The 25335-nt window shown below is 35.3% G+C and overlaps 1 protein-coding gene across 5 annotated transcripts in view; it reads right to left on the bottom strand.

The window, feature by feature from the left end:
- The window catches only part of ntng2a (netrin g2a), a 121350-nt gene that overhangs the window by 13811 nt on the left and 82204 nt on the right, over positions 1-25335 (bottom strand). For 3 of the 5 annotated variants that reach the window (XM_087263495.1, NM_001442239.1, XM_087263494.1), the window contains 5 exon segments: positions 16570-16641; positions 14153-14254; positions 6438-8045; positions 4756-4893; positions 4272-4343 (listed from right to left, as the gene is read on the bottom strand). In XM_087263495.1, coding sequence (XP_087119621.1) covers positions 4272-4343; positions 4756-4893; positions 6438-8045; positions 14153-14254; positions 16570-16641 — 1992 coding nt within the window. 5 annotated transcript variants of the gene reach the window in all.

Genomic DNA, 25335 nt, shown 5'->3' with positions numbered 1-25335 from the left:
CTTGCCCTTCTTTGCTCTAAGGAACTTTGATGTGGAGGTTGAAGTATGGGAAGGAGCACTATGCTGCTGAAGAACTTGCCCTCTCCTGTGGTTTGTATTGTAATGGGCAGCACAAATGTCTTGATACCTCAGGCTGTTGATGTTGTCATCCACTCTGCAGATCTCTTGCACGCCCCCATACTGAATGTAACCCCAAACCATGATTTGTCCTTCAGCAAACTAGACTGATTTCTTTGAGAATTCTGGGTCATATGGGTTTCCATAGGTCTTCTGCGGTATTTGTGATGATTGGGATGCAGTTCAACAGATCATTCATCAGAAAAAATCTACCTTCTGCCACTTTTCCAAATAATCAATTATAAGTCAAGTTATTATTTGTTGCTTTTACAACTGGGATTGACGACAAGACTTTTGTCAGGTAGTGTAATTGCTTTAGCATGTTTTTTGGGACTCTTTCTTCTTATTTCCATATCATTTATATCATGCTCAGTGCGACATGTCATTGCAGCACTATCATAATCCACGCCTTTTGGTATAATAAGTGAAGTGTCCTATAAGATGTCTTGACAATCAGGTGTTTTTTTTTTTTTTTTTGACTGCTTGAATACATTTAAATGTGAGTGTTTACACTGCAAAAGTAATCCAATAAAAGCTTTAAAAGTGATTGTTTGGAGTTGGTTACTATTGAACACAAGGGAAGATATTACATTTATATATTTATTTTATTTCTTTACTATGGACGTAAGTGGTTACTGGTTTTCAACATTTTTCAAAATATCTTCTTTTGTTTTTTTAAAAGAAACAGAAAGTCATAAAAGTTTGAATCCGCTTTAGTGAGTGAGTACAGTTTTGTTAAGTGAACTCTCCCTTTAATTGGATTTTTTTTTTAAATGCCCCAGAAAATGTTGCAAGTGGGGCCATTGAAATACTTGCAGAAATATTAGGACAGTTTGGTCGATTAATGATAATATGACTGCATTTGCCTAAATTCTGATGTACTCTTTTTCGTTTTTCATCATTGTATAGTGTAATTTAAAGAAATGCCAAATAAAAATGGCTTGCAATGTAATCTATTCAGCCCAACTGGGAATAATAATATCCAATCATTTTTTACCACTTTGTGAACTCATTGTGCTGAAAATTACACTGCTGATGGAAATCTCCAGTACATTCCTGTGGGAAGGACTGTAAAGCTTGTCTGAGTCAGCAACAGCAAACCACCAAGGTGGATGGAGGAAGGGTCAACCCTGGATCAGAAATGGCCAGTGTGATAGCCTACACTGCAAAAATATCCGTAAATTAGCAGTTTTCTGTATTTGGTGATTCATGTTTTTATTTGTTATTTTTCCCCATTAATTTACACTTTATGCTTATACTTCTTCCAATAACATTTAACCCTGAAACGTTTGAAAAAGTGACTTTTATTAACGTTTTTAATAGTTTAAAGTGATATATTTTCTGGATTGGTGTTGTTCATTATGGTACAAAAACCTGCTAATAAACTACCAGCACATTTTCTGTTATTTTACAGACTTACTTCTCTATACTTTATATTGTTTCTAATACATTATATTAGTTCAAACTACTAAAATCTTAGTAAAAGTCACTTTGTTAACTGTAGCGGTTACTTTTTACCATCAAAAGTTGACAGAGATTAAGGTCCCATAATGCAATTCACAACAGTAAATAAATGGAAAACACTTGGGAATCACAAAATACGGAAACCGTTTATTTACAGATATTTTATGCAGTGTAGATCTAGTCTCCCTTTTAATATTTGAGCTAAATGATTTAACACAATTAATTTAAGCCACTTATACTTTAAAGGGGTAGTTCACGCCAAAATCAAAATTGTCATAATTTACTCGCATTTATCTTGTTCAAAACCTATTTAACCTAATAACAACTAAAAGAAGATATTATGTAAAATGATGCTTTATGAGACCCATTTACATCAATGTTTTTTTTTTTTTTTGCATACTATAGAAGTTAATGGGTTCCAGCAACCAACATTCTTTAAAATAACTAATTTTGTGTTCAATAAAAGAAAAAAATAATAAAGATTTTGTTATTGTTATTAAGCCTATTATTAGGAAACAACAACTTGATCCCAGCAACATAGCTAACTATAGGCCTATTTTAAATCTTCCATTTATGTCTAAAATACTAGGAATAAATTGTTCCTGCTCAATTATACTCCTTTTTACAGATGAACAATGTTCTTGAAGTTTTTCAGTCAGGTTTCAGGCCTCATCACAGTACGGAAATCGTGTTGGTGAAAGTAACTAATGATTTACTTTTAGCTGCTGCACAGAGGCTGCATCTCATTACTAGTTTTACTTGACTTCAGTGCTGCATTTGACACTTTTGATCATGATATCATCATTGATCGCTTACATTTTACAGGTGTCTAAGGACAAGCTTTATAATAGTTTGTCAAACTTAACTGATCATTTCCTGTTTGTAAATATAAATGGAAGGCTTTCACTAGTCAACTGTAACTCTGAAAACTGGACTGACACAGTTTCAATTTCAATTTACTAGAACTTCTATGTTAAGCTGCTTTGACATAATCTGCATTTATAAATGCTTTATAAAAAAAAAGATGAATTGAATATATATATATATGAATATGTATTTATATATTTATATATATATATATATATATATATATATGAATATGTATATATGTATGTATATATATATGTATATATATATATATATATATATATATATATATATATATATATATATATATATATATATATATATTTGCAATCAGAATTATTATAAACTCCCTTTTGATTTTTGTTTTTTTAATATTTCCCAAATGATGTTTAACAGAGCAAGGAAATTTTTACAGTATGTCTGATAATATTTTTCTTCTTGAGAAAGTCTTATTTGTTTTATTTCGGCTAGAATAAAAGTGGCTTTTAATTTTTTTAAAACCATTTTAAGGTCAATATTAATAGCCCCTTTAAGCTATTTGTCCCGATAGTTTACAGAATAAACCATCTGCAATGACTTGCCTAATTACCCTAACCTGCCTCATTAACCTAGTTTAGCCTTTAAATTTCACTTTAAGCTGTATTGAAGTGTCTTGAAAAAAATTCTAGTAAAATATTATTTACTGTCATAATGGCAAAGATAAAAGAATTGTCATTATAAATGAGTTATTAAAACTATTATGAAACCTATTAACATCTATATATTTTTTATACTATAGAAGTTGATGGGTTCCAGCAACTCGCTATAATTATTCAGGGGGTTAAAGAATTCTAATTGCAAATATAGAAACTTTATCTGTAGATGCTGTCAGAATATTCATACATGAATATTATCTTCACATGCCAGACTCTTCATTTGTCCTACTTGTTGGTGAGGCTGATTATTCAGATGTTATGTAAAATCCTTTTTTTAATAGTGAATTATTTCTCAGTAAATTAAATTTTAAAGACACTTGGAGTGTTTAACATAGCACAGTCATAACATTTAGACAACCCAAAGCAATCTTACTTTATCGAACAGTGGTAAGTCTTAGTTATTAGGCTTCAGTTCAACATTATCACGACACTCATAAACACAGATAATGAGCTGCAGTTACAGATGTGTTTGAGAAGCTGTGCTTTTTTTCCGATTCTTTGCTGTTTGGACACTTGGGGCTTTGAATAATTGATAGCATGTTTTAAAGATGCTGGCGACGTGGGGTCCTGCTGTGTCACAGTCAGCTAAGCAGTGGGACAGGGGGCAAGAGCAGCTAATTAAATATAAATGCTCAATTACTTCCCAGATTGGCGAAGGGATGGAGCGATGTTTCACAAACGATCTCGCATCTTCAGCAGACAGCTGTCTAACACTCGACAAGTAGAAAATGCAAAGTAGCTCGTTTCTAGAGGAGGACACTTTTGATTATACAGCCTGGGGGAGATCCTTCTGTTTTCTAGCAAACACAATACATCATAAGCCGCTTACCTTATGAGACAAAGCAAAAAAACAACAGCATGCCAGCACAAAGAAAGGAGAAAGACAAGAAAGGGTGACATGGAAGAGAGGAAATGAATAACATTTAGGCAGCAGTTTTTTTTCCACAGTTTCCATATTAGTGTCTGTCCACATTCTCCGAAACAGAAATCAAAACCCAATTGTCCTTTGATAAGCATTGCCTACAGGAGCGCTAATGCATATAAATACATCATTCATATGAAGTGTCACTGAAACCCAGAAAACTATTTCTTTTTTTGCCATCTTGATCATTTAAAGCACTGTCTTACCTTGAAATTTGATGTACGCTATTCGTGACAACTGTGTTTTGGGCCCTCCGGGGATCAAAATCCTTGCAACAACTTTGGAATAAAAGCAACGTTAAGCACTAGTTGGCTAATACTACTATATAAATCGCTGAACAGTGTGGAAAAGTTAACTGTAAGGGCTGAAACTAAATACACTGATACTTAAGAAAACTTACACTGTAAACAAAATCGCCAAAAACTGAAGGAAAGCAGGGTTTCGAGTTTCTAAGACCTAATGGCAGCTAAACCGATCAATACACTACAAGCTGTAAATGTTCTTCACCAACAGATACTCCATCTCATCCATAGCAACATTACTGGAAGGTACAGTACAATGCATTCGAGCAGAAATGCACTTCCAGACCACAGTCGTTTAAAAAGCTAGCTGTTGTGTCGGATGAGTGCAATATCGGTTTGTTTCTAGAATCTAGCTACTCACAGCACAAGCAGTCCACTATGTGTATACCTTTTTTCTCATACTCTTTAAACTCCTTTTCTTTGTGCTTTTCTTTCTCTTTCTTTTCCTCCTTGGCTTCTTTGCTCTTTTCGGTTTTCTCCGCTTCTCTGGTTTTGTCCAGTTTGTCGTTCTTAATGTCACCAGACACTGTTTACACCAGAGAGATTGTGAGTATTTGAGAAAATAAAACACACAAGCATCACAAAGCATTATTTTTAATTTGATTTTATTCATCGTTCAAATCAAATTCACTCTCTTGGCAATATCAGAATAATCAAAAACAAACACTGAAGACATAATTAATGGCTGCTGAACTGCGGATTATAGTATTTCACGATTTTAATGTTAATCATACTAAAAAAAATATAGAGCTTTGGTAAGAATCTTTCAATGAATAGAAATGAATAAAATTGTTTATGTTCTTTTTCCCTGTTTAGAATATATCTGAGACTTTAATTGCCATTTATAAGGGATTTATAAAGCATAAATTGTCTTACTTTAGATTAGGTCACAAAACTGGATGAAGCTGAGGTAATAAAGCATCTATGAACATACATATGAACTAGTAGTACTGTATATGCCTGAATAATAAGAATTATAAATGTTAATTAGAATAATTTATTAAAATGTACCTACCCAATCAGCATGTACTTAAAAAAAACACCAACTATGCTTAAATAACTGGTTTGTAAATAATGCAACACTTAATTTAGGGTGTCACTTTATTTTGATGGTCTCTAATGCATTTTGTTAAATTTAAGTTACATTGCATCTACATGCCAACTAATTCTCAAGAGATTATAAGTGAACTGTAAGGCTGGGGTTGGGGTTATGGTTAGTGTACAGTAAGTTGACGTACTTGCAAAAATTCATATAATCAGTTAAATGTTGAAGAAGCAGTGTCAATAGATATTAAGCAGACAGTCTACTAATACTAAAATGAGAGGTAATTGGTATGTAGTTGCAATGCAACTTTTTGTCAATAAAATGTGCAATAGGGACCCTCAAAATAAAGTCTTACCTAATTTAGTAATGAAAAAATAATTCTTAACACAATAATCAGTATAAAAACACAATTGAGCACATTACACATGTGTTTAAAAGTCAAGAATACAGCAGTATTTATAAACTGCTAACTAATGTCTATTAATGTAGACGTAATGCTTAACAAATAATAAATTCACTATTTGCTCATGCCTAATAAATGGTTCATAGCGAAGTACTTATTATAAAGTGTTACCAAAAACTTCTAAAACTTTTGTGGTTTGTTTAAAAAGTATAAGTGGGTTGTTCACAAGAAATGACAACTCTTTCATTATTTCTTCATACTTCAGTGATTCTGAAGACATAGGATGACTGTGTTCTTCTGTGGAAAAGAATTCAAAAGATCTTATTTATCTGTGTAGAATATTCCAAAAACGCTGTCATGTGGAGTAACGTCAACCTCTGAGTTCCACAGAAGAAAGTAAGTCAAACAGGTTTGAAAAGACATGATGCTGAGTAAATGATGACATATTCATTTACAATTCCGCTCAGAGCGAAGGCGTTTGCTTACTGTGTTGGAGGCCATTTGGGTTGTGTGACAAACTTTCATGAATTGTGCTCGATATGTAACATTTGAGCTGCTTTCAATGTGTATTATTGTGTATATAATTGTTAGAGAATTCAGATGTCAGAATTTCTGTGGATACCTGAGGCTTCTGCATCTTTATCTTTCTTCTCCGAATTTAAAGCTGTTTTCGATTCCTTGGACTCTTCGCTGTTTTCTCCTACTTTGGATGAAGGTTTACGATCAGGGGCATCTTTATCTTTCTTTTCTAAATTTGTTATCTCTTTTTTCTCCTTGGTTTCAGCAATAGGAAATTCACTCTTCTCCCCTACTTCAGATGAAAGTTTAATATCAGGGGTGTTGTTATCTTTCTTCTCCAAATTTGTTTCGGGTTTTTCCATTTTGGGTTCTTCACTGTTTTCTCTTACTTTGAATGGAGGTTTACTGTCGGAAGCATCTTCATCTTTCTTTGTTGTTTTTTCCTCCTTGGTCTCAACAAGAGGATCTTCATTCTTCTGTTCTATGTCAGGAGAAGTTTTAACGTCAAGAGTATCTTTATCATCCAGCTTGGTTGACGGTTTATCCTCTGTGGTCTCACCGAGAGGAACTTCACTCTTCTCTTCTACTTCAGATGGAGGTTTAATGTCAGGAGTATCTTTATCCTCATTCTCAACTTTTGTTTTCTGTTTTTCCTCCTGGATCTCAACAGGAAGATCTTCCATCTTCTCTTCCACTTCAGATGGAGGTTTAATGTCAGGAGCATCTTTATCTTCATTCTCCAAATTTGTAGCTGTTTCTTTTTCTTTGATCTCAACAAGAGGAACGTCACGTTTCTCTTCTACTTCAGATGAAGGTTTAATGTCAGGAGCATCTTCATCTTCATTGACCAAATCTGTTTCCGTTTTATCCTCCTTGATCTCAACGAGAAGCTCTTCAATCTTCTCTTCCACTTCAGAAGGAGCTTGAATCTCAGGAGTGTCTTTATCTTTGGCTTCTGTTTTTTCCTCCTTGGTCTCAGGTGGAGGTTTACTCTCAGGTGGAGGAGCAGCATCAGGCACTGGCTCACCTGTCAGAAGAGTTGCACCCGATGTAGGCGAGTCTACGTCAGTGCTGACTGTTTCTTCACTTCTCATGACGACTTCAGCACCATCAACCAGACCTTCAGGAGCTGCTTTGGTTTTATCTGACACATTTGTAACTTCTGCATCCTCATCAAGAGCCACTGCAGCAGTGGCAGGAGCATCTGCGTCTCTTGCAGGTGCAATAGAACCAGCCTCTGGTGCAGGAGCATCTGTTATAGTGGGGTCAGCATCAATTACAGGTGCATCTCTGTCTGATGGAGGGGGTAAAGGAACACTAGTTGCTGAGACGACCACATCAATGTCTGGAGGGAGTTCATCAACTGTTTTCATTGTTGCATCAGTTGAAGGAACAGCTGCCATATTTTCTGAAACCGCTGCACTGGTTTCCACTGGAGGTGAAACTGCATCATTAGAAGGAGATGTTGGCAGCTGAATAGTGTTATCTGATGTTGTTTCAGAAGTTGCCATGGTTGCAGAAGGTGTTGTTGCCATGGTTGCTCGGATGACCATATTAAGTGTTGTTGCAGTGGCATCAGATGATGAAGCAAGTGCATCAGTAACCTCAGGAAGAGCAGATCGTGGATTGCTTGCACCAAAGGCAGTTGTTGCAAAGACGGTGTCAGTTGCTGTGGTGGCTGCATCGGGTATCACATCTGGTGCTGTGGAAACTGTAATTGTGGACAGAATATAAAGAGTCAGATATCTAAACCGTTCAGTCAAAAGCAGTAAATATGCCTATGGATGCCATTGCTGCCCTTAGGGCTTACATTCCGTACATAATAGATGTTATTGCAGCGATTCAACCTTTCGCCATTTCCAGTTCAGCAGAAACGGGATACACAAGCCCTGATAGAATCACTTCCTGCCCGTGCCCCCGTACAAGCGTTCAAGGACAGGACTCGCTGCGCTTTCCTGTTATGGTTTCATGTATCTATCTCTCTCTCCGTAAGTTCAATAAATTGGACCCTTTTTGGTCTTCCTTACCATGACCCGGTCTCTTTTCTCTTATGAAATATTTAGCAGCTGTTCATTCAATCGCTATTCAAAAATAGATCTGAAAGAATTGAGCTTCGGCCTTCAGCTGAGCTCCTACCGCCACGCCATGTGCTCTCCAAAGTGATTGTGTTTCACAATAACAGAGTATTTAATGATTTATCTCCTGAGGCTTGGCTTGCCATTTTCATAGTTACAGCTTCAGCAGCGTTAGGTTCGAAAGGTGGATGCTACTCGCACCTGGTGTTAGAAGCAGAAATGGTATGATAGGTGAGGCGCTGGCATATTGTTTTGATTACACAAAGCGAAAAAAAGTCACAACTGCTTTGTAGTCAACAAAACTGAACACCTGCTGTTTAGCAAATCTGATCGGAAAATCATTCTGCTTTGTAAGAAAAACTTACTGCTAAAAAATACAATAAACGAGCATATGCTCATTGTGTGTGTGTGTGTGTGTATATATATATATATATATATATATATATATATATATATATATATATGTATGTATGTATGTATGTATGTATGTATATATATATATTTATGTATATATATATATATATATATATATATATATATATATATGTATGTATGTATATGTACACACATTAACGGATGTGTAACGGATCCATTATGTTTTTGACCGGAACATTATTCGGATCAGCTAAAAACAGAAGACAAATGTAATTTACTTTCCATTTAATTACAAAAACAGTACTGCAAGAAACTTGGTTTCATAAAATAAAAATAATAAATGATAAATATTCAGCTGAATAAAAATAAATTGTAAAATATTCAGTACAGCAAAAATTTACAGTTACTACTACTGTTGCTGATAACGCTAAATATAGAAATCATGAGAACACTAAAATGTAATACAAGCCATATTTATTTAGTCTAATTTTTCAGTAAACAATTCAGTTATTTACTCGTAAAACTTCATGTTTCATTGCTAGATGTGTAATTATTCAGTGGGATATTTTTGATGGCTGTTTGTCGCTAACAATTGGTTAACTATTGTAATTGCTGCCAACAATATTCTTTTGAGCGTCAAGTTAAATGCAAATGACAGTGATTTTAATCTTTACTATAAACATCAATGGTTCTATCTAATTTATAAACTGTTATCCCAGTACTTCTGTGTTATTTGACTATTTATACAGTAACTTCATAACTAACTCAAAAGACTGAAGACTGAATCTCTTGAGTTTTGCGTTTTTCAAACACATTTGAATGCAGCAATTGTAAGCATTAATAAACCTATGCAAATCGCCATCATTTATTATTTTTGTTGCGTGGGTGTTGAGATCCTGATCTTCTAATAATTGCTTGTGCAGCTTACACTGAATGCCTTAATGCAGGCTAAACAAGCAGTAACAGATAACAACTTTAATAACATAAGAAATCCACCATATCCCAAATAACCTACCACAACTTCTTCGATCATCATTATATTTTACAGGAAAGCCTAAATGCTTTCATACATGTGGTTTAAATGATGTGGGCGTCGATCTCTCTGCAATCGTTACAAATTTAGGATTAATCTACAAACAAAAAAAATGTATTAGCCTAATCCATGGGACACATGTGTTCCGAACCATGGGTTGGTATCCGTACGAATCACGATGATCCGTTACACCCCTTTTATTTTTATATATATTAGCATCTTCACCTTATAATGTTTTTAAAATGACTTGAAATATTAAGCAAAACTAAATAATAATTAAAAAAAATATATTAATGAAGTTCATTCATGTTCTTTCTATTTCAAAGAATTATCTTATATTTTCTGGCCTATTATTATTATTATTATTACTATTATTATTTCATATTATTTTATTGTAGGTTTATTGTTGAATCCAAAATGATAATAAATGAAAACAATTCACTCAAATATAACTACCTCATCATTTTGGCCGCATTTACACTGCACTGTTCAAGTGACTCAATTCCGATTTTTTTTTTTTTTTCTCTCATGGCACAAATCGGATATGGCCCATGTACGTGTAAGCAGGAACAAATCACATGGATTCCGATTTACTTAAATCAGATTCAGGCCTTGTTCATATGTGGAAATTTATCCAATATGAATCGGATCTGTGCCGTCGTGTCTGCAGTGTAAGCAGGCAGATCGGGTTTTCATCTCTCAATGTGATTCGCACGTCATTAAAACCGTAGCAAATTATGTCAATTCTGACACTTTCATTTCAGAACAGACTTCAGCTGAGTCCCATACCTTAAATCTCACACACAAGGACTTAAACAACTTTTGGATTCTCATATAGCACAGAGTATTTAAGCATGTTCACGAGAGCGAGAGAGTGCAATGTCTGCCATGGACCAATAAACTAATATAAAACTAGTGCATAAATAACACCATGGACATTACATTAAGATGCCTAAAGGTTTAAAAAAAAGTATATACATCAAAAGAAGATGGACAAATGAGAACCTTTCTGTCATAAACTAGAGTAAAGCAGCTTATCAAAAGCTGCGAACAGATTACATACAGGAATAGAGAAAAGAAAACTCTTTAATTATCAGCTGTTAGTCAGCGCCCGCTTTTTCCTGGTCATTGCGCCTTTGCCGTGTGCTGTGTAAATGCACACGATCGGATACGAGTCACTTTTAAAAGAAGCAGGTCAGCAAAAAAATCAGATGCAGTCACAAAATCGGAATTGACCATCAAGATCTGCAGTGTAAATGCAGCCTTTCTCTCTCTCGAGTGGTTTCAGGTAGTAGTTTTCATAGTAGGAAAAAAATACTATAGAAATCAATGGGCACCAGCAACCAACTTTTTAATAATGTCTTTTGTGTTCAACAATAGAAAAAAAAACAATAGGTTGCGAATAAAAAAGGGTGAGTAAATGATAGCAGAATTAATTTTTTTATGAGCTTTCTCTTTAATACAATTAAGCTGTCAATACATGCATGCTGTTTATTGACACACAGGTTTATTTGCATTGTATCTCAAACCTCCTTTTAAGTCTACATGGTCTCATGTCCCCTTTTTTCAGCACCAAACATGTTTAAATCACTATGCAAGCCTCTGCCCTGCTGACTTCAACACTTGAGCAGCTATAAGTCTTGGGACATATAGCTTAAGCACATGCTATGTTACTTGCCACTTTGGCCCATATATATTAATGAGTGATTTAGCTCAGCAGTAATCACATTTAATCTCTACGCCCTGCTGTACCTCGCATCAAAATATAGTGCACCATTACAGCCATCAGTCATGACTGGTATTACATTAGAGTGCTCCCTGCATGCACTGCTTTCCTCAAGGTCTTTTGTGTGGTAAAGGGAGAGCTAAGAAACACTTTCCCATGCCACTATTGAACTATTATGGGTGTATAATTGAGCATTCTAGCTTTTTGCTGTTGCATCTTGGAATATCATGTTTTATTTTTACTTCTTTTAGATGTCTTTAGTTAATTTACTGTAGATGTCTGATGTATTTCAGTGACAATTTAGTTTGGAAGCAGATTGAATCCCTTTCAGGTGTCTCAGGCTGCTTTTTTTGGTGTGCACCATAATTCAAATGGCATTGTTTAAACCTAATCTCACATTTAAACTAAACCTGCTGAGTAATTTGCTTCCTCATTGCATTGGTTTATTTGGCAACCCTGTCTATGGTGATGTACACTGACAGAAATCACACTTTGAACTTAAAAAAAAAATACTGTAATTTGTTAAAACTAAAATGTTTAGTTTTTCTCAAAGTATAATTAAACTTTGACTCCAACTTTAAAAGTTAATTTCAAGAGTTCACACTCAGCTGATGATTGATCATAAAGTGTGTTGGGCATGCTGTCCTGGGAGAGAGCTCCCGAGCTCAGGTAGGTCTCGGGAACTCCTCTACATATTAATGGCTACTGGAAAATTAGAGATTGCTTAGGAGATATATACTGCTGATTAAGAGCTCATCTTTGGTGCCAACTTGGTTTGGTCAATTCACACGTCGCATGTCTTTGGACTGTGGGATGAACCCGGAAGAAACCCAAGCACGTGATCCTCTCAAAATTAGTTTATAAATAAACTTCACCTAATCTTACTTGAAAAATATTCATTGTGCTCAAAAATGTTTATTGTGAAAAAAATACATTCACAAAAACTAAAAAAAAGGTTACTATAAAGAGAGTAAATACTGTTTTTGTATGTGTGTGTGTGTGTGTGTATATATATATATATATATATATATATATATATATATATATATATATATATATATATATATATATATATATATATATATATTCACTTTGGTTCAATGTCGATTTTTATTTTGGATATAATAATTATACAACCTTTTTGTACCCTAAGATCAAAATATAATTTTGCTTTGGACCATCCTAAAAACAAATACTAATAACGTAATTTGTTACAGCTAATTTATAAATATACAAATTTTAATTTTGACATGATTGAAACTGAAAGATATTATTTATTATTATTCAAAATATTTATTCTTCCCAAGTAAAAAAAAAATTCTCTCTAGGGTAAAATGTTGTTTTTATATACCATGAATTAATTGAATTACTTTAATTTAACTCCAAATCCAAGTAAAATTGTACTTTGGACTAAATAGATACTGTATGACGTTAGGGAAAGATATTGCTAGTTGTTTGTTTTTTCAGTAATGAGGTAGACTATCTGCTAGTTCTTTCACTATCATCATGCAAGAGGGTAATCAAACTCACATTAAAATACATACAGTACTAATGTTTTTAAATTGTTCTAGGGGGGTTGTGTTAAGCAAGTTGAATAAACCAGTTCAAAATCAGAAACCATATTGGTCACTTAATCCAATACAAAAATGTACACTGAAAAAAAAATGCTTTCTGCAAAATTGTTGCAAACAATTTATTTGTGTTGAATTTAAACAAACAAATACATTCAGTATTGTTCAACTTGTTTTGTTTGTTTAAATTCAGCCCAGATAAATTATTTACAGGCCCTTAACTTGAAATTTTTTAGTAAATCCAAGGAATCATTTTTGAGTGATTTTTTTTTCACTGTACATTGAATAAAACACAGTACTGTAGTTTCCTTTTTTCAGTGTAACACCAGATAAATGCAAATAATTATTTAAAAAATTGTACATAAATTTCAATACACATGCTTCATAATTTTTGCATTACACCTAAAACTAAAGGTTGTTTATTGTAACCAATGGTTCCTTGAAGAACATTTCTATTTCTTTAGATTGTTACAATGTTTACATTCATTTACTTTAGATTTTAGGCTTGGATTATATCTGATTAAAGTACGCCATCATACAGAGTCTACCAACATTGCTGTGTCACAAGCACTGTTGAATTAAAATGTATGGGAAATGCTGTCCGAAATGTTTTGTGTTCAAATGTGTTTTTAAAATTTGTTTGTTAATCGTTCAGCTCATTACAAACCCTGCATACAACGAAGACACACTAATTTAAAGGTTTTTAGGCACTGTTGAAAGCTTGTAAAGATTCAGCACACTTTCTAATAGAATAACTGTAATGTATTCATTCTCACAACCAGAAGGGCAAAAGTACAAAACTCAAAGTATGACTTTAAACATGCTCCCTGTTGAATATTTCACCTCTCTGTTATTAACACTAGTGAGACAGAATAAATGAAGAATGTCTAACCTAAATAGATGGACACATGCTTGCATATATTAAGCATGTCAAAGTTAAAAGGTCTTTGCGAACCCAGTTCTGATGGATGTTTCAAAAACTTATTGTCTTGAGCAAGACTGTCAAGAAACTGTAATTGTAGTAAGAAGTTGTCTTACCTGGCTGATCAGGTGTGGTGGGGATGACTGTGAGTGCTGGATTAGACGGAGATGGCATCGTAGTTAAAGTCGAGGTGTCTGTCTGGCTTGAGATGGTAGCAGCTGGCATTGTGGGCAGAAAGCTTGTCACAAGTAGCACTTGGGACAGTACAATTACAGCGAGAGCCGAGAGAGTAAGTAAAGAGGGCCAGATACCTCCTACTGTTAACACGTCTATTTTTAATTTTAGCTTTGGACAACATACTTGTACTTATGCAAACGAATACAAAGTCTGTAACAAGTGATGATGTCTTCATCTAGCTACATTTGGTTGTATAATTTTCTGAATATCCGAAAGTTTAGAGCTCTTAGTTTTACTTTTCAATGACTATTATGAAATAGGGCTGCACTATATTTGATCAATCTAACATTTTCTTTGGAGTTGAACAGTATTGAGGTACAGAAATTAAATAATCAAATGTAAAATAACACCATATAGTCTTCATTGTTAAAATAAATACATTTCAACTTTGTTAAAGCTGCAAACCCTATAATACCTTGTGGTTGCTTGAAATGTATCAGTCGCAGAGCTTAGAAACTCCTCATGAAATCGTTCACTCTATTAGGGTTAAACTTTCCAATGTCTATATAAATATGCTCATTGTGGATTAGTATCCCTATATACATTTCTGGAGAGCGTAAATTATGTAGCCGAAGGTACATCTGGCTGCATTTTGTCTTTTCTGGTATTACCAGTTTGCCCAGTGGCTTGGCATGTATGTCAGTGGACTTTGGACGCGGAGCAGAGTTGACCGCAATGACAGGGTTTGAGTCCGGCGAAAAACGATTCCAGAAACCAGATAATACAAAAGCAAAAACATAAAAAATAAATAAATAAACAACAGGCTGAAAACATGGTAAAATCACGCGGCTGTGACGGCTTTTCTTTTTTTTATATTGCTTTTGAAAACACTATTGGTTGGGTTTAGGGATGGGGTGTGTGCGTCAGTCAACAACAAGCTGGCCTGGTAAACCAAAGTGTAAATTGCACCCTCTGGTGGATTTATGCGTGAAGTAGGCGTTTGAGAAAAATTTGAGATCATCAAAAAGCGTACACAGCGGCCTCTGGTGGATTTGCAAAAACTGCGAGCAGACATACCTCCGGTTACATATTTTGCTGTCTGCAGAAATGTAGAACTGGGTATGTATCTGCAATGAGCCTGGGTTGCCAAATATTGTGTGTTCTGAGCTGTGGTTTCTGATTAATAGTCCGGACTCAATATAGTAGGTCCTGCTGACTAGGTTCCCACATTACAATATCAATGCTGATAGAATATATTGTGCAGCCCTATAAATTCAACTACAAAACTAAAAGTATTTAAAAAATCCCCGTTACAGACATACTACAATCCACTTACTGAACAGCAATGAAATGAACATTTAAATGGATACTTTCAGGCAAAAAAATTAATTTGCGTTTGGCCATCGAAGATGTTTCTCCCACTTAAAAAATAAAGAGGATTTTTGCTGAATCCACGGTCCTTGATCAATCATAAAAGGCAGGTCAACAGCTACCAGAACTTTAAGAGTCACAAAACAAACCACAATACAATATCTATGAATCAAAATGTTTATTAAAATGATTCTTGTGTTAAACAAAAACATAATAAAAGATCAAATGTAAAGCCTTTTTTTTTTCTTTTTTTTTTACAAAACCTTACTGTATCAATGAGCCAGGTATTAATTTTGCATTGCCTGCACTGAAAAAAAATATTTGTTGGATTTACTAAATCTTTGGTGTGGTTGAGAACAATTTATATTGGCAGAATTTAAACAAACAAATTAATTTGAACAATTTAATTTGTTTAAATTTTGCCGATATAAACTTTTTGCAACCACCTACATTAAAAGAACTTAGTAAATCCAATTTATTATTTTTTTCATTGTACATTATTTATTTAGTTTTTACTTTTAAAGTGCCAATTAGCCAGTCATTTCCATTTTATGAATCACCAAAGGTGACATTTGAAGTTAAAACAATTCTCTGTAATGTTTAATTGAAGAAAAAAAATCTTGTATGGCCTGAGTGAGTAAATCAACAGCATATTTAGATTTTTGGAAAACTATACTTTGAAAGTCAACATGAAATCAAATGCAACCCCTATTAACTTTTATAGTTAATCCTATAAGAATTGCATCATATTATAATTATAAAGTATGTCTATTTTAAGCTATTTCATCCTACATCTTCTCGCTGAACATCCTGCCATCATATTATCAAACTAAAAGGGGTTGCAAATGACATTTCATGTTAATTTCATGCAAAACAAGGAACTAGGAGTATCTATCTATCTATCTATCTATCTATCTATCTATCTATCTATCTATCTATCTATCTATCTATCGTAAGATGCTAATGCAGTCTCTGCAAGTGTCACCTGGTGTATTGGTGAGGGATTCAGGGATGGCTGAGCCGCCTGCAGTCGATGTGTCGCTGGAGGTGGCCGTGTCTAGTCAGCAGACAGAAGGATGAGCTAGTCAGTGCAAGGATCAAATAGCACGACAGTATCGCCCATCAGACCCTAAATCAACCTGATCTCAGCTATTCGCTGACCACAAATAAAGGGCATCACTAAAGACACTATACTGCAGCCCGCAGCACTAAAAGGGACAAGCGCTAGAGAGGAACTCAGATAAGCAAGCTTTTCATGATGCATGCATATACAGTATACACAACACCAGAGGCTTATATATAAGTCAAACTGCTATGTAAAATTTATTATAAAGGGGTGGTTGCACTAAATAGTACTTTTAACAATATTATGAAATGTCCTTCATTGTTAAAATGATCTCAATCAGAAGTTTTCATAGTGAACACATACACAAACATTAAAATACACACATTTCTGGCAGAATTTTTGATTGTGCATGCTCATTTGTAAATCTTTAGTAAATATATATAGATCTGTGTTACATATTTTATATGTCTTTTCTATAATTCATTTTAAATTGAAATATTTTTTGTCTTTCAGTTATTATACCCGGGGTCACCAACCTTTTTGAAACTGAGAACTACTTTTTGGGTATACAGATTAATGTGAAAGGCTACCAGTTTGATACACAATTCTCAAATAACAAATTTGCTCAATTTACTTATAATTATATATTATTAATAATAATCAATGATATTCATCTATGTAAAGACACTGATCACGTTAATAATTTCTCACAACAGTGTCAACAGTGATTTAACAAGGTAAGAAAATAGAGAAATATCAATAAAAATCTCTGCAAGTATTTACATTTTCAATTGATCCCATCTACAATATTTTCACAAGCCACTAACATTTTTAACAAATCATGCTCTACGTTGTTCCATTTTTGTACAGATGATCAATTGTGTACCATAAATCAACTTTCAGATTTTACTAAAATGATCAAAAAATTACTAAATCTAAAGCATTTTTAACATAGCCGACACTCTTCTAACCATTGTAGTTCCCCCGAGTTGGACAGCAGACAGTTTTGCTTTACTATTTACACCAATGCAAGTGGGATTTAAAAATAATAGCTAAAAAATATTAGATGTAGCTTATTGGTAAGTGGCTATGGTGAATTATTTTTCAACTCATGTGATCCTCGTGGGGGATCTAGTGCCCGCAGGCACCATGTTGGTGACCCCTGTATTATACAGTATACCTAACAGCAAATGCTATACAATAATTTTCTTCATTCATTCATTTTCCTTCAGCCTAAACCCTTATTTATCAGGGGTCGCCACAGCATAATGAACCGCCAACTATTCCAGCATATGTTTTGTGCAGCGGATGCCCTGTCATCTGCAGCCCAATACTGGGAAACGCCCATAAACAATCTCGCATTCATACACTACAGCCAATTTAGTTTATCCAATTCACCTATAGCGCATGTCTTTGGACTTGTGGGGAAAACCAAAACACCCGGATAAAACCCACGCGATCACAGGGAGAACATGTAAACTCCACACAGAAATGCCAACTGACCCACCTGGGACTCGAACCCGTGACCTTCTTGCTGTAAGGCAACAGTGCTTAATTGTAACTTAATTGTATTTACAAATTAAAGTGGATTGAACATAAAACAAACAAGTTGCCTCCAAGAAACCTCAAGAATTGTGTTGATTCAGCTCATTTTAAATAAGTAGCTTGAACAAGCATCGACCTCTTCATTCAATGTATGCACAACTTGCTCTTACTTGAAGCTCTCCTCAATGCCAGCACAATGCTAATCACCTCCATCTATGCCTGTATTCACAGTACAGTACGTCAAATTTGGAACGTGGCATTGGGCGTCTCGTCCATGTTAGCTTGTTTGCTGTTGTCTGCCTGTCGCAGTAGGAGCAGGTGTCTTCCCTCCGCAAGAGGAATGACCATGTCAGCTCACACTGCGCCGGGGCTGATGGGAGTTTTGGGATTCAGCGTGGGCAGCCCACAGTGAGCACCGCAGCGGGCCGATGCTTCCTGCTCTCAGGCATGCTGATGTTTTATTAAGGTTGCGTCCCTCCCCAGCGCTTCATAATTAAAGCATGGCTGAAGACGCTGTTCCCTAATTCCACCAGTTTATTGTATTTATAAGGTTTGCTAATGAAAACTGGCCTGCATTACCGATAGATGTTTTATTTAGTGTTGCGTCCGAGTGACATGGATGAAAATAATTGACGTCTCAGTCGCTCCATTAGAATTCAGCGCAAGATTCAGTCAGGGATTTGTGTTCTCCGAGATCGGTTTTGCATTTTCATAATTATATAAAGCTGTTTATGTAAACTGTTAAAAAGGGACATATCATGGAAATTAGGGATTCACATTTCATTTTTGAAATGAAAGACTGTACTGATGTGCTTAATGATATATTGTAATGCAAAACGTCTTTCCTTAAAGATGATGGTGATGATGTAGAGTTATGGTGTTGATGATGTCCGCTCTAAACATACAGAACAACTTGAGGGTGAGTAAAGGATGATAGCATTTTAATTTGGGGTTTACGTTTAAAAATGCTGCATTAAAAGGTGGTTCTTATATGTGACAATGATCACAAAGCAAGTCATAAGTGTCCATTTTTGGAAATTGAGATTTAAATTTGAGATTTACATTTATCTAAAAGCTGAATCCACTTGTTAAGTGTAACGTCACGCGAAGCAGCAGATGGTATAATAAACATTTACAAAATGAATGAAAATCACGGTGGCAATATATATCTATGCCTAATATCAAATATAAATTGTTAAAATATTGGTGTCTGTGATGCAGCAAATCCAGACACTGTTGTGTACACCATGATTTCAAAAAGAATTCACTTTAATGTGTGACCAAAAAGAGGTCATAAACAAATATTTTCTCAATTAAAATGAGTAGCGGCTTGGACTTAGAAACAGTATTTCTTATGTCACGACTTAGCAAGCAGATCAATTATATTTATGTAGGGTTTGTTAGGATTGGAAAATATTTGACTGAGATACAACTATGTGAATATCTGGAATCTGAGGGTTAAAACAATTCAAAATGTTGAAAAAAATGTTTAAATTAAGTTCTTAGCAAAAAATATTACTAATCAAAATTTGGGTTTGGATATATTTTTGGTTGGAAATCTACTAAATATTTTTAAGGAACAAGACCTTTACCTTATATGATTTTTGACAAAAGAAAAAAGGTAAGACTTTATATTAAGGTTGTATTGGTTAATGAGAATTAATGCATTTACTAACGTGAACAAACAATGAGCAACACATTTATTATAGTATTTGTTCATGTTATTTAATATTAGTTAATGAAAATACAGTTGTTCGATGTTAGTTCATGTTTACAAATGTGAATTTGGATGTTAATAATGCATTAGTAAATATTGAAGAATGATTAATACATGCTGTACAAGTGTTGTTCACTATTAGTTAATGTTACATTAACTAATAAAACGGTTGCAACGAAACCTTATTGTAAAGTCTGACAGATAAAAATATTATTTTGACCTATACAGTTGGCTATTTTCAAAGAATACCCTGCAACATGAGACGTGAGGTTTTGTGGTTCTAGGTCACATTATATAAACTGAGAATTACTCCCATGATTCTGAATAGACAGTTTAATAAAATAAATTCTAACTAACTAATAAAATAATTTATTAGAGGTTCTGACAAATATTATTTATTTTTTCGGTCCCACTTTAAATTAAGTGGCCTTAACTAATTTGTACTTACACTGAATTTATTCATTCATTACAATGTATTTATTGTGTAAATATATGTTTTACATTGTACTTATGCTTGATTAAATTTCTGCATGTACTTACATCTGTTATTAATTTCTGTAAGTACATTTATATTTATACTGTAGACCATCTCTTACACTTTAACCCACCCTTAAACCCTAACCTGTCCTAACCTGAGAAACTAAATTACTTGGTGTAAAAAGATATAAAAGTAGAGCTTGCATTCACATTATTGTATGATATATTTTGATTTAATTAACCGGCTTGTCATTTAGGGCAACACAGTGGCTTAGTTGGTTAGCACTGTCGCCTCACAACAAGAAGATCACTAGTTCGAGTCCAGGCTGGGTCAGTTGGTATTTTCTGTGTGGAGTGCATGTTCGTGTGGGTTTTCCTTCGGGTGCTCCGGTTTCCCCCACAGTCCAAAACCATGTGCTATAGGGGAATTGGGTAGATTAAATTGACCGTAGTGTATGTGTGAGAATGACTGTGTATGGATGTTTCCCAGTACTGGGTTGCAACTGGAAGGGCATCCACTGTGTAAAACATATGCTGGATAAGTTGGCAGTTTATTCCACTGTGGTGACCCCTGATGTATAAAGCGACTAAGCCAAAGGAAAATGAATAAATGTTGTCATTTAATCTCAAATACCGGGTTTGTCCTAAAAATGATGATTTCTTATTGTGTGTGAAATCTTGTTGGTTCCATTCACACAAAATAATCTGGGAAGTATTATCATCCAGTGCCTTTTAACAGCCTACTAATCAAATTAGTGTCTTGCAGTGCAGTCATGCTTTCTAGCAAAAGAGTGTGTTTGTTGCTTGTGTGTGTGTGATAGAGAGAGAGCACGAGGAACTCAGTCCAGGGCCAATGAGCAGAGAACGAGTAACAGGAGGGCAGGCATATGGCCACGGGGGGTTAACGTGAGAACTGGAACACAGGCAGATTTCTCTCGTCCACCCCCCCATCTGCCATCTGCCGTCGAACCAGACCAGAACCAAAAGAAAAACACAAGCAGAGAGTGACCCAGTCTACACTCCTCTCTAACGTCCACATTAGAACTCAACAGAAACAATGAAAGAGAGCTTGTTGCGAGGCTTGTGAATTAATGGCTCCGTTCCAAAATCTAGTAAGCTGACTATTTAAGGAACCATAAGCGTGCTCCGGCTGCTCCAAAAGGTAGGCAGCATGACTGTGCCGCCTTCTAAGTAAACTTCCTTTGGACAGATTCTAATGCAGTATGTCAGAGGAAGTAATGCCAAAAAATGCATTGTGACAGTTTATTTAACATGGCGGATCACGAGTACATTACATTGTATAAATGCATTACAAATGTCAGTATGAAAAAGGCTAGTGTAGTGTTCACACTGACTATTTAAAAAAAAAAGTGTACAATTTTTATACCTGGATAATACACTTATTAAAAAAAACAAAGAGTGAAATGTTGGACGCTTCATGCTGAACTGTCGCAGCTTTTATTATGTAGTGAATGGGCTTTTAAACTACAGTTATGATTGACAAAATAAAATACGGTTTATTTATCAACTGATGGTTGACTGAATGATGTCATCTATCACAGTGTTTCTCAACCACGTTCCTTGAGGACCACCAGCTCTGCACATTTACCATGGCTGTTTCTCAATTTAAAAAACGCAAAGAACAAACTCTGTTCTTGTGTAGACCAGTCTTGCCAAGTTACCCCAGAAGAGCGAACTCAGGAGACAGCGAGAACAGAGAACACGTCCTGTGAGAAATTACAAGACCTTCGCACATTTTTAAAGGAAAATGATTTAAACATTACAGCATCCATACAATGATTTGTTGTTTTTCCCCTCTTCACAATATATATTGTACATAAAGACCCTACAAAAATATATTGCACAATACAAATAAAACTCATTTTAATATTAATTTCAACAAATAAACAACCCTTTTACCTCATGGTAATGTTTACTACCACCGTCTGATTTTAGGGAACCTCCTGAGACAAAAGTTTTATATCTGAATAATGAATCTATATCTGGATAATGAATCTATAAAAAGTGTTGCGCTTTCCACCTCCTTTATTCAGCCGCAAAGACTTCTGGGACTTCTCGCATCCTCTATCAAGAATGGGAACAAGATCAAGATCCAGGAACTCCGACGCGTCCTCAGTTTTTGCCGTAATAAGTTTTGGAACTGAACTTTGGCGGTTGATGATGACTTTACACGAAAACATGAGGGCTTAACGCATATTGAGAAACAGCCCATGTCTCCTTAACCAAACATACCTGATTCAGATCATCAGCTAATCAGCAGAGACTGGAAGACCTGTAATGGGTGTGACAGACGAAGGAGACAACCAAAACATACAATGTCGGTGGTCCTTCAGGAACATGTTTGAAAACCACTGATCTATCAAGTATAAAATGCCAATTTTAATCGAAAATTGTATGAGATCTGTTTCACAAAGCCCTTTTAACATAAACTTCATGTACAGTCAATTTTTCCCTTTCATCTGGCAACTAATTTCTATGTATGTAATAGTGTTGCCAGTACTATATCGCAATACCCCACTGTTAAACAGCATAGCTGTCTCATTTTATTAGAACCTACCCTTAAATGGCTTATGGTATAATAAGTGAGTTTTAATAAGACCGCACGAGCATCACAGTTTCTCCCATTCATTGTTATGCTATCTCCTGTTAAATGTCCCTGCCTATTTGGATCAGTCAGTCACTTATGGTTAGCATGCTGTCTGCCTGGCGCCTATGTAGGCTGTAGACAGTAAGGAGGTTTGGTTTTGGAACAGAGCCAGTTCCTTGCAGTAATTATGAATAATTTCAACTTTATTACGCACAGTTTGCTCACTAAATCTTCTAGATGCTTCTCCCTATGCACCGCCTCAGACGCTTGGGCAAGAAGATGTGCAATAACATTGCCCTTGCTGGATAAATGCGTAAGGGTTATTTTTAGTGTGATGGGAGGCCCACAAGATTAATAAACATTCATCATCCATTTCCTCCAAATTCCTGCTCTCTGTCTTTCTCTATTGCATTCTCTCTCTCTCTCTCTTTCACTTTGTTTTCTTCTCTGTCTTCTCCTTTAGGACAGTGAGAGCTTTCCATCACCGTTTCCGAACGTACTATCCAAGAAAGAGGAATGGATTGAACGCTACTTCCATTTTTTATTCTTCATCCTCTCACACAGTAAAATTGGATACGAAAAAGAAGTAATAAAAAATGATACTGGATAGAAGTAGGGTTCAATTCCAGGACTGTTTGGAGATCATTTTTGGTAATGATGTCTTGATTTCCCCCTGAAGCGTGTATGCTGATAACCTTCCCATTTCCCCATGATGAGTGCAGAGGTCACCGCTGCTGCAGTCCTGCTGTAGAGCAGCTACATGAGCAACACTTTCACACTTACTCTGGCCAATAGCTCATAGGCTCTGAGTTACAGCATTGTTTTCTACTAAAAACTGAAAAGTTGTTATGTGTTTTTGGTCATTCATTAGCCATGTAGGCAGCGAGGGCTGGGCTGATTTTATTTATTCATTCAATCATTTTCCTTGGCTTAGTCTCTATTTCAGAGGTTACCTCAGCAGAATAAACCAACAACTGTTCTGGTACATGTTTTACACAGCGGATGCCCTTCCAGACGCAATCAAGTACTGGGAAATCCATACCCATAGCCCATACAATCATTCACACACACTCATACACTACAGCCAAGTTAGTTTATTCAGTTCACCTGTAGCGCATGTCTTTGGATTTTGGGGGAAACTGGAGTACCTGGAGGAAACCCACGCTAACACGGGGAGAACATGCGAACTCAGAAATGCCTCAAACCAGCAACCTTCTTGCTGTAAGGTGACAGTGCTAACCTCTGAGCCACTGTGAGATTTTATCAAAATGGAATCTCAAACGCAGAATAAGCAAAGATGCAACTGTCATGCACACCTTGTCAGAAAAGCACTGCTCTGTGATCAGTAGTAAATGTTCTCCGAAGGCTATATTGCGCTCTTCATGAAGAAATTTCAAGCCTTCACGAAGAAACTTAGCAATTGGTCATAATGTTGCATTATAAACGAGGTTAAACTGCTTTCATTGACTCAGCATGACTAATAATCACATGACTATGGAATCATCTCACAAAAAGATATATTTGTAGCATTTGAACGTGTGTAACACTCGTCTGAAGTTCGGAAGTAAGTTTGGAGTGGAAACATATTATGTGGTAATTTCACATGCAGCTTTTACTACACAGAGCTGTGGTTCACACAATTGACAAGTGATGCTGTCATACATGATGTGATGCTGATTTTTGCGTAGCTTCTCAGTGTATGACTATAGCTGTATCTCATTTTAGAGGCTGCATCCTTCAAAGGATGCATTTGAAGTGTGCTGCGTCATCGTGCAAGTGAATTAATTTGAAAAAAATTTGAAGTCTCCTTCAAATGCAGCTTCACAATGCGTCCTTCGTTTCCTAGGCAATGAAGGACACAACCTTTCGGCCTCGAACGTCCCAAGTCTTGATTAAATGTATGAATTAGGTTTATTTTACCTGGATATCTAAACACATGTTAAAAAAAAACAACAAAAACAGTATGACATATCTTACTAAAAGGTGATTTTATAGACAGTTTACATGTTTCTGTGTACATGTATGGATGAAAGGAAATATATTCCCATCTTTTGTAAAGCTTGTTTTACCTTCAGATCACTTAAAGTAAGTTTTAAAATCACTTTGTTAAAACATTACTGCTTATTAACAGCAGCTGTTACAGTTGGTAGGTGACGAGATCCATCTTTTGTAGGTTAGATCGTCTCATTTAAAAATGCTCGCTTTGGCTTGTCTGGACCTTGAAGGACTCACCTTTGAAGTTTGCATCCTTCTGAAATGAGACACAGCTTCTGTCTAGTAAATGCTGCTCCATCAGAAAGCACATGCTGGAGGTTTACTAGAACTGTCGTTACTGATA

This window comes from Danio rerio, chromosome 8 (genome assembly GCF_052040795.2).
Source record: "Danio rerio strain M-AB ecotype USA chromosome 8, GRCz13ab, whole genome shotgun sequence".
Lineage (NCBI taxonomy): Eukaryota > Metazoa > Chordata > Actinopteri > Cypriniformes > Danionidae > Danio > Danio rerio.
This window is presented reverse-complemented; position numbering and strand designations above follow the sequence as displayed.